The sequence below is a fragment of the Symphalangus syndactylus genome, chromosome 23 (assembly GCF_028878055.3).
Source record: "Symphalangus syndactylus isolate Jambi chromosome 23, NHGRI_mSymSyn1-v2.1_pri, whole genome shotgun sequence".
Lineage (NCBI taxonomy): Eukaryota > Metazoa > Chordata > Mammalia > Primates > Hylobatidae > Symphalangus > Symphalangus syndactylus.
Window position 1 is genome coordinate 44358991 of NC_072445.2, and position 10261 is coordinate 44369251.

Consider the following 10261-nt stretch of genomic DNA (forward strand, 5'->3'; position numbering starts at 1 on the left):
TTTCAGCAATCAGACAAACTTATTTATTAGGTAAAGATGATGAGCAATGTCTATCCTGGAAACTGGAGAATACGATGGAAATGGAAGATGTAAGCCTGGAGTCCATTGGCAAGAGAAGCCACATGTGTAAAGGAAAGTGCTCAGGGGCAAATACACAGGTGCAACAGTCCAGCTGCACTGAACACAATGATGCAGCATTCAGGGGACCCCGAGGAGAGGCAGCATGTAGGAAAGCTGGGTAGGGAAAGAGTGAAAGGTGCACAGTGTGGAAATGGAGGCAGTTGAAGCTAACTGAAGGTGTGTGTAAGGGGTTTGGGCATTGAGATGAGGGCTGAGGTGACACAAGGTTGAGATGGTGACTGATCAAGTGGTGATATCACTGAAGGATGATTTCTAGGAATGTCTTTGAAATGGAGAGATGCTATAACAAAAAGAAGAGGACAACTGGAAACTTGTGGAGTCAACAAATTAAGGGTGGAATGACTTCCAGGCAAGGGAGAAACAGGAGGGCACAGAGAAAGCAACAGGGTACAAAAGACAGCTGTGCAAACAACTTTTGAGTTTTGTCAAAAATTCTCTCCTCTATCACACTTTCTGCCTGACCCTTCATCCCTGCTCATCTCAGTTCCTCTTTGCTCCCTCTTTTCCACAGCTCAGCACCCAAAGAAGTGGGGCCAGTCTCCTCTGTCCTATAGGACATGGCTTAGAAAATTTGAGATATAGGCTGTGAAAACTCTGTGGATGAGCCAGGTGTCCATCATGTGCCTGGATTCACCTCACTTCCCTCCATCATAATGTTCCCTCCAAGTTCCTTTATGGGATTTCAGCCTGAGATTGTCCTTTCGCAGCACATTTTGAATTTTCCACTTGCCTAAAGCCTGTTTTTCCACATACCCTTATCCTGGATACCAAGATATTTCAACCACAACCCCACGCTAACCTGACCCAATCTCAATCCCTAATCTGTCCTTTGAGTTTGCTCCAAGTAGTTTCCTATAGGTTCTAGTCTTAAGGGATTAGAACACTAGAAGCAGTTTGAGTCACCCCTCCATCCTCCAAATATTGGTACAGAAACAGATTTGGAAGGTGCAATCCCCACCCTCTCTAGCAGCAGCAATGCAACCTTCACAGGATTAATTAATTGCCACCCAACAGGAAGAAACAGGCTGGGTAAAGCTGGCAGGTGAAGCCTCAGAAGGCTATGGAGGAGAGGGGTTAGAGGAAAGGAAAACAGATGAGCACCTTAAGGTGCCCCTTGGCTGGGTTGGGTAGGGATTAGCTTAGAATGGAGAGTGTCTGCATCCCTAGGGGCAGAGTCCTCCCCCATGGGGGACAATGGGATCTCCTTAGAAAGGTCCTGGGCATTAGCAATGACTGCGACCCCCTCAGGCCCCTCAGCAATTGGGCAGATGGTCAGGGGCTTTTTACCGCTGGACCATAGGCAAAAGAAGGGCCGGAGGGGGCCAGAGAAAGAGACATTGGAGAAAGTATAGATATTAGATCCATCATTCATGTTGTAGAAGGAGATGTCTCCTGATTCATAGTCTAGGAAAATCCCAACCCGGTGTGGGGGCCCTGCCAATGGGAGAGGGGTCCGGAGAGGAGTGAGGGCCCAGTACCCATTTCCATACAACTCTACAGCCCAGAACCCATTCTCAGGAGTCATGGGGTCGAATCCTTTCTTCATCACATTCTCCCTACACACGCCGATTGCCCAGTCAGTCCTGTCTCCCACCTCCACCTCCCAGTAATGCCTTCCTGAGGTGAAGGTCTCATGGCCCAACACACAGGGCCAGGAGTCAAATCTCTCTGGTTTCTCAGGCAGTTTCTGACGTGAGTCTTCCAGTCGAACAGATTTTGAATCCTCATAAAGAAAGAGGTGGGGATGAGCTGTGTCTGGGTCCAGAGTCACATCAACTGGAGAGAAAGAAACAGCAGGTCTGACATCAGTGAATATTACAGGTTGCAGGACTGTCTTTCCTTCTCCTAAGAAACAGAACACTGTTGTAGGAGTTGACAGGTCTCCTGGAGGTGGGGGGATGTTTGGCCTGCTCAGGCGTCTCCATTCACCACAGGATCCCCCCTTACCAGCAGCCAGAGGGTGATGTAAGAGCTGACTGTGCCTAGGGCCTAATGGGACTCTGCCGGAAGTGCCATCTTCCAAGGGTTCTCTATGTGCCTCACAGAAACTGTTGAGGCCATCTGTCATCACCGTTTCCCTTCCTGTCCTCATCACTAAAGTGTTAGTGTTTTCATTTCCAAGTATCATAGCACTTTGAATTCCTAGGGTATAGAGCCTCAGAGCCCTAGAGAAGTTCAGAGCCACTGACCTGCATGCAATGTAGCCTTTTTCCATTCTGCAACGAAAGAGAAAGATAGTCATTGACAGTATATAATAAGAGAGAGAAAACTCTGTGGGTGAAATAACAAGAAGACAGAACTTACTGAGTTCTTCCAGGAGTCTCTCTGGAAAACAAACAAAAATACCTCAATGGCTTTCCATAGTGGACGTAAAGGAGGGGACAAAACTCATGTGGGAAACACACAAAGGAGGAACTGTTTAATTCATGACTACTTGAATATTGAAGCATTGCCAATAAATCAAGAACAAAGATTTTGTTTTGCTTTGTTTTCGAAGAAAGATGCAGGAAGTTCCTACATATTGGAACTGGCTTGGGATCAGATTTTTTTTTTTTATATATAGAACCTCATTCTGTCTCCCAGTCTGGAGTGCAGTGGTGCAATCTCAGCTCACTGTAACCTCCACCTCCCAGGTTCAAGCAATTCTCCCACCTCAGCCTCCTGAGTAGATGAGACTACAGGTGTGGGCCACGACCCTGGCTAAATTTTGTATTTTTAGTAGAGATGGGGTTTCACCATGTTGTCCAGCCTGGTCTTGAACTCCTGACCTCATGTATTCCACCCACCTCGGCCTCCCAAAGTGCTAAGATTACAGGCATGAGCCACCGCGCCCGGCCTCAGATCTTTAATAATAAGATTGGTACTGAGTAATTGAGTTAAAAGTGGGAGTAGGGTCTGAGGGTGGGTAGTGAGTAAACATCAGCCCTGATATCTTGATTAGACTCTGCCTATGCCCCAATCCTCTGTGCTTCTTCATATTGGCATCTGTGACTTCAGGAGTCTTATGATTTCTTCCAATTTTCAGAATTCTAGAATCAAGTATCTTCTTCTTTTTTTGAGACGTAGTCTCACTCTGTCGCTCAGGCTAGAGTGCAATGGCACGATCTCGGCTTACTGCAAACTCCGCCTCCTAGGTTCAAGCAATTCTCCTGCCTCAGCCTCCCGAGTAGCTGGGATTACAGGCACCCACCACCAAGCCTGGCTAATTTTTGTATTTTTAGTCAAGATGGAGTTTTGCCATGTTGGCCAGGTTGATCTCGAACTCCTGACCTCAGGTGATCCACCTACCTCGGCCTCCCAAGCTGCTGGGATTACAGGCGTGAGCCACCATGCCCAGCCTCAAATATCTTCCTGTCATCCTAAAAGAAGTCATTCTAAAGGACTTGGATCCAGCCTGCCTCTGAAGCACTCCTGACACGTAGCCCTTGTGGATTCTGTGGTTTACCTTTAGAGCTGAATTCATTCCTCCTCTCTCTGGATCTTTCGTTGTATAGTCTCCAAGTGAAAAATATGGACCCAATGGTGAGAAATCCTAGAGCCATCAGGATGACAGCCACAGCCACTATCCAGGGAGTCAGCCTTGGGAGGGAGGAAGCTAAAACAAAATCCCCAAGAAGGACATTAGTTGAGAAATTCTGAGCAAGTCCAGCTTTTCTCCAGATTCCAAAGGAGGGTAGAAGAGGTGATGGCCTGGACCACTCTCATCCCTCATATAGCAAAAAAATAGTCACTCCAATGCCACTCTAAACTTTTCAGAAAAAAATTGACTTCAAGCAGGAGTCAGCTGAGAAAGAGAGAAATGAAGGGTAATTTTGGGACAGGACCTGTGAAATAATAAATATAATGGACCAATTCATGTCATTATGGAAATTCTTCCTTAACTATCAGTGTGGAATGGGAGCCAAGAGGATGAAGGAGGTAAATAAGGAAGGGGAAATGTGCCTCTGTATGTAACAGAATGGGACTCATTGACCAAAGAATACGGAAAAGTTTCTGCCTGAACCAGAGACAGTATCTGGGGAATAATGAGAGGATTTGCTTCCCTGAGGACCCTGGAAACCTAGACAGAGCCCTAGCATGAGATGGGAGGGAGAAGTGAGTATGGGTGGAAATGGCAAAAGTAGAAAAATAGCTTTAAGTCTTTTTTTTTTTTTTTTGAGATGGAGTCTCACTGTCACCCAGGCTGGAGTGCAGTGGCGTGATCTCGGCTCACTGCAAGCTCCACCTCCCGGGTTCACGCCATTCTCCTGCCTCAGCCTCCCAAGTAGCTGGGACTACAGGCACCCACCACCATGCCTGGCTAATTTTTTGTATTTTTAGTAGAGGCGGGGTTTCACCATGTTAGCCAGTTTGGTCTCGATCTCCTGACCTTGTGATCTGCCTGTCTTGGCCTCCCAAAGTGCTGGGATTACAGGCGTGAGCCACCGCGCCTGGCCAACTTAGTCTTTTTGTTTACTTGAAGAGAGAAGGCTCTGATTCAGGAAGGCCTCCAGGGACAAAGCTTCTCTATCTCATTTAGATCTCTTAAAATGGAAAATCTGGAATTTCACTGGGTGTGATGGCTCCCACCTATAATCCCAACACTTTGGGAGGCTGAAGCAGGTGGATTGCTTGAGGCCAGAAGTTCAAGACCAGCCTGGGGAACATGGTGAAACCCTGCCTTTGCTAAAAATACACAAAATTAGTTGGGCACGGTGGTGTGCACTTGTCGTCCCAGCTATTTTGGAGGTTGAGGCAGGAGAATCCCTTGAACCTGGGAAGCAGAGCTTGCAGTGAGCTGAGATCATTCTGTTGCTGCACTCCAGTCTGGGCAACAGAATGAGACAATGTCTCAAAAAATAAATAGATAAATAATCTCAGATTTATTTGAGATCAAGGTAGGTTTATGTCTTCAGTATCTTAACTCTTCTAATAAAGTTGGTGGGGTTCCCTTAAGTCACTGGACAAGAGCTTAGGTGGGGAAAGTAGACAACTCTGCCATGACGTCACATCTGGGCAGGTGTCCCAGGTGGTGTGGCTCTGAAGCTGTGTCAACATAGGAATCCAGCAGCATTGGTTCCACTAACCTGGTATGGATATTTCTACTTCCTTCTCCTGGCCAAGAAGGAGATTCTGGATGTAGCAGGACACATTTTTCGCAGAAGTGTCTCTGATGGTCACTGAAGCAGCCACAGTAAACAAACCTTCTTCATCAGGATTCCTGGACTCTGATGTAGATGGAAACTTCTCTCCCTTGGAAGACCTCCACTGCACCTGGGGCTCTGGGTACCATCCCACTGAGGTGCACTCCAGCCAGATTTCTCCATTCTCTTGAACTTGCATACTGATGTAAGGGTCAGAGCCTAGAGCTGTGGAGAGAGAATCTAGACTTAATGTTTTAGTGGACCCTTTTTGGGAGCCTTATAACCATAGAGTTACATAGTTTGAGAAAGAGAGAGACAGAAAGGCACAAGTGGACTAGTAGTGGGAAGAACTCATCTCCATATTTCAATACACAAGGAAACTGAGGGCCAGGCACAGTGGTTTATGTCTGTAATGTCAGCACTGAGGCAGCATTACTTGAGTCCAGGAGATCAAGACCAGCCTGGCCAACACAATGAGACCCCATCTCTTTGGGCATGGTGGTTCTTGCCTGTATTCCTAGCTACTTGGGAGGCTGAGGTTGGAGGATTGCTTGAGTTCAGGAGTTCAAGGCTGCAGTAAGCTGTGATGGCACCACTGCACTCCAGCCTGGGTGACAGAGTGAAATGCTGTTTCTAAAAAAGTTTTTTTTTTTTTTTTAAAGGAAATTGAAGTACCAATAAAAGGAATTTCATATACCTTACCAGAAAGGGATGCCTTGTTGGGATCAAGCCTTTGAAATGTTTGCAGCAGTTTGGTGGGCAGACTTGGGGGTGCTTGTCCATCCAGCAGGAACACTAAGACCAATAACTCAGAGGTGGGTTAGTGGTCTAGGCTGAGAGCCTCAGAGCTGGCCAATAGCTCTGTGGTTGAGAGCATTATGAGAAGGCTTTGGTGGGGAGGAGAACTAGGACTGGGTATTTAAGGATGAACAGAGGAATATCCTTGAGTAGAGGATTGGCGATTATTTGGCTTGAGATTATAGTTGACAATTTAAGCTTTCTTTATCTATGATGTTGATTCAGAAATTTTCTTAAATGGTCTCAACTTTATATTCCCTCACATAATTGTGGCCTGTTTTATATAACCATAAAGCTGCTTTTCTGGTGTGTTCAGCCTATTTTTTTCTCTAATTCCACATGGTACAGAAAAACACTGAGCTGCATAAAAGAGCTCTTAAACACATTTCCACAACCACTGGTTAAAATCCACATTCCAAGAATGTGTATATACAAGAATGTATATTCTTTTCATGGAAGGAGCTGCCACTTGCAGCAGATTCTCAATGGTGTCTGCCACTCATAAAAGGTAACACATTTTATGCCATCAAATCTCTAGGTTTTTATAATCAACCTTTAAGATACTTCTTCCCTAAAAACAAAACGTCAAAATTTTAATTATACATGATGCTGCAACTGGGGGACTCTGTTGTGAGGCATGGACCCATGTTTCACCCAAGTATTTTTCAAACTTTATGTTTACTTGAATATATATCTATGTATATGGATATATATAATATATGCATATAGATATAGATAATATATGCATATATGATATATATGTGAAAGGCAATATATTTGTATATTATATGTTTTAGATCAGTTTAAGGCACAGTACAGTATCTAATAAATCTATAATGTTTTTAGAATTGGCGAGGTCATTTCTCATATATCGTCTAATTTTATTTTATTCTTTTTTTTTTTTTTTGAGACGAGTCTCACTCTGTTGCCCAGGCTGGAGTGCAGTGGCGCAATCTCAGCTCACTGCAACCTCTGCCTCCCAGGTTCAAGCGATTTTCCTTGAGTAGCTGGGATTGCAGGTATGACCCAGCTAATTTCTTTATGTATTTTTAGTAGAGATGGGGTTTTGCCATGTTGGCCAGGCTGGTCTTGAATATCCTGATCGAAAGTGATCCACCCACCTTGGCCTCCCAAAATGCTGGGATTACAGGCATGAGACACCACACCCCACCATTTTTTTTTTTTTTTTTTTTTTTGACAGCACACTCTATTGTCCAGGCTGGAGTGCAGTGGCAACCATCAGCTCACCGTAACCTTGAACTTCTTGGCTCAAGAGATCCTCCTGCCTCTGCTTCCCAAAGCGCTGAGATTATAGGAGTTGGCCACTGGTCCCAGACTATTTTATTCTTGAAAAATAATCTTAGATAAAAACATCCTCAGTTTTACAGTAAAAATCAGAAAGAGATTTGCTTGATGTCATTCACTAGGAATTGAGAAAGTCAGACCTCAATGTGTACTTTCCTTCTCAAAGCTTATTATTTTCTTTATTGTTTCCCTTTGAATTCTGGCTTGAAGCAAAAAAGGGAACAAGAACAGAATCTTTTCTATATGAATCAGGAATGTGACAAATGGCCATGCTCTCTAATCTTAGGATGTCAGTCTTTAGAGACTAATCCATAAGCCAGCCTTAAAGTGTGTGGTATGCTCACCACAGCCATAAGATGTGTAATGGTGAGAAATAAAATTTAAATGTACAATTCAGGGACTTGATGAAGTAAATTATGGTGTACTTGTATAAAAGAATGTTACATAACTCTTACATGTATTTAATTATTTCATGAAGAAATGCTTACCCTATTATTGAAAAAGGGCTGGAGATAATTGAAATAAAGTTCTACAATAAAGACATTGCACTGTTCTCTCCATGTTTAACTCAAAACCCTTTCTCACTGATTTCCTACTGTAGGACCTTCAGTACCTTCTAGCTGTGGAGTCCTAATCAGGGGAAAGCAAAGAGATAAGGCAGATAAGCTACAAGTCTGCCTTTCTTCATGGTCCAGTACACAGCCCTCTTGTGCAAATAACTCACAGTCGTCCTTCCTGTGTCCAACTATCACCAAACACCTGCAAGTTAGCTCACTGCAACCTTTGCCTTATAGATACTGCACAAAGCCCTCTTCAACAGACAGCATAAAAACTATTTTAGAAATTCTCCAGCAAGCCTTTGTTTCCTGGCAGTCAGCTTCTCTTTTGCTGATCTTGCCTTTTGCCTCCTCGCAAAGTATTTTCATACTTTTAAAAGTAAATCTGCCTTTCTTTACAACTGTCTTGGTAAATTCTTTTAGCCCCCTCACCTCCCGCCCAGATAGTCGTCCCTCCCCGGCGACATCAACCTAAAAGAGATTTTGAGAATGAATCTGATGGTTTCCAAAGTAACTGATCCATACGAAAGTGTATACAGCAAGGGAATCGTCGGAGAAAGTCAAAACCCGTCTACTCACCAGCCACCTTCAGATGCACCAGGGCTTCTTCGTAGCTTCCATCCTCCCTGATAAAGCACGTGTACTCCCCGTCGTCAGAGATTCTGACGCCACGGATCCTCAAGGCCACGCGCCCCTTGGCGATGCCGTCCTGGACCAGCGTCGCCCGCCCGCGGTACTCGGGCATCTGCTCGGCTTCCTGCTCGCGCCCGTCCCTGTGCACCAGCACGGCCGGCGAAACCTTCTTTCGGAACCAGCGCAGCTCCAGGTGCTCGGCGCTGGCGTTCGGGGACAGGCGACAGGGCAGCTCGGCGTCCTCACCCACAACGGCCAGGATGGGCTCCGGGGGTCCAATCACGTCAAAGGGAGCTGCCGAAAAACGAGCGGGATCAGACGGGGTGTGGAGATGGGAACTGCGGACAGACACCGACCAGATTCTCGCCAAAGCGCAGTGCCCCGCGCTCTCTTACTCCTTTGACAGCTGTTTGTCTGGATCCAGTGGAGGTCTCCAGGGAGAGCCAAGTGGGATTGTTTATTTTACATTTATTGAGATATTTCAACTATGCAGGCCAGAGAGAGAGAGAGAGAGACCTACCTGAATCCAGTTTAGGCAGCTGGAGGAGAATGAGGGTGAGCAGACATCTGGGGAGACCGGAGCTTGCGAAAACTGCCATCTCCCACCCTTCTGGAGCAGCAAGATAACTGATGTGAGTCCCTCAGGAGCTTCAGCCTAGTAAATGAATGGACAGGAGACAACTACCGGCTCTGTCAACCCTCCGCTTTCCAAAGTCCTCTCCACAGTTCTTTCCAGCAGCAAGTGTTCTGGTCATTTGCCCCGAAACCTCCTCTCAGCCTCTATCCCCAGTATGGATTTTTAGTTTACACTGTGGTTATCACCTTCCCACCCACTACTCTAACTCTAAAACTTAGGAGAAGGGAACTGTGAGACATAACACCCATTAGTTGGTTGCATATCGATGAACAAATCTTGGAATCACTGCACTAAAAAAAAAGTCTCCTATTTATTTATTTATTTATGTATTTTTGAGACAGAGTCTTGCTCTGTTGACCAGCTTGGAGTGCAGTGGCATGATCTCGGCTGATTGCAACCTCAGCCTCCGGAGTAGCTGGGACTACAGGCGCGCACCACCATGCCCGGCTATTTTTTGTATTTTTAGTAGAGACGGAATTTCACCACGTTGGCCAGGCTGGCCTCGAATTCCTGGCCTCGTGATCCACCCGCCTTGGCCTCCTAAAGTGCTGGGATTACAGGCGTAAGCCACCGTGCCCAGCCAAAGCCTTTTTTCAAATACAAGAATTTAGTATTTGCTTTTGGCAATGATAATAAAGATAAGGATATAAAGGTGGAAATGGAGTCCAAGGAAATGAATTGGAGGAGAAGAGAGAAAAGATGGGAAGAGATGGAGCAAGAAGCAGGAGCTGAAGCAAACTAAAGGGCTTGAAGAGTAGAGGGCCTAGGACCAAGGAGAAAGGAGCTGGAGGGAGAGAAGTATGCTGTGCCCTCCTGGCTGCTCACTCCCTCAGGGAGCTGAGAGTAACCACACATACTGACCTGGGTGATCTTGGAGAATAAGGCACAAGAGGCCACTGCTACCAAGTGAGAAAGCTGGCTGTGGCCCCCGGGGCAAAAGTTAAAAGCCAGCAGGAAAAGGAAGGGGGAGGTGCTCTCAGGAAAGCCTGCCTCCAGGTGGCCTGGTATATTCACTTTGAGAAAAAAAAAAAGGGAGATGAAAAGTTTTTCAGAGAGATGGAAAACTG

General features: G+C 45.7%; 1 protein-coding gene across 1 annotated transcript; it reads right to left on the reverse strand.

Annotated features, from left to right (window-relative positions):
• Positions 1-9212, reverse strand: BTN1A1 (butyrophilin subfamily 1 member A1). Its single transcript, XM_055264179.2, has 7 exons — positions 9078-9212; positions 8504-8851; positions 5208-5489; positions 3587-3736; positions 2446-2466; positions 2331-2357; positions 1-1917 (listed from the first exon to the last, which is right to left on the reverse strand). The coding sequence occupies exons 1-7, from the start codon at positions 9154-9156 to the stop codon at positions 1244-1246; spliced, it is 1581 nt and encodes a 526-aa protein (XP_055120154.1). The 5' UTR covers positions 9157-9212; the 3' UTR covers positions 1-1243.
• Between the last annotated feature and the right edge of the window lie 1049 nt (positions 9213-10261).

Coding starts and splice junctions, on each gene's coding strand:
- BTN1A1 (XM_055264179.2), bottom strand. CDS start 9,156: ATGGCAGTTTTCGCAAGCTCCGGTCTCCCCAGATGTCTGCTCACCCTC. Junction 3,737..5,207: donor AGTAGAAATATCCATACCAG/GTTAGTGGAACC, acceptor ATTTTGTTTTAG/CTTCCTCCCTCCCAAGGCTG. Junction 2,358..2,445: donor GAGACTCCTGGAAGAACTCA/GTAAGTTCTGTC, acceptor CTTTCGTTGCAG/AATGGAAAAAGGCTACATTG.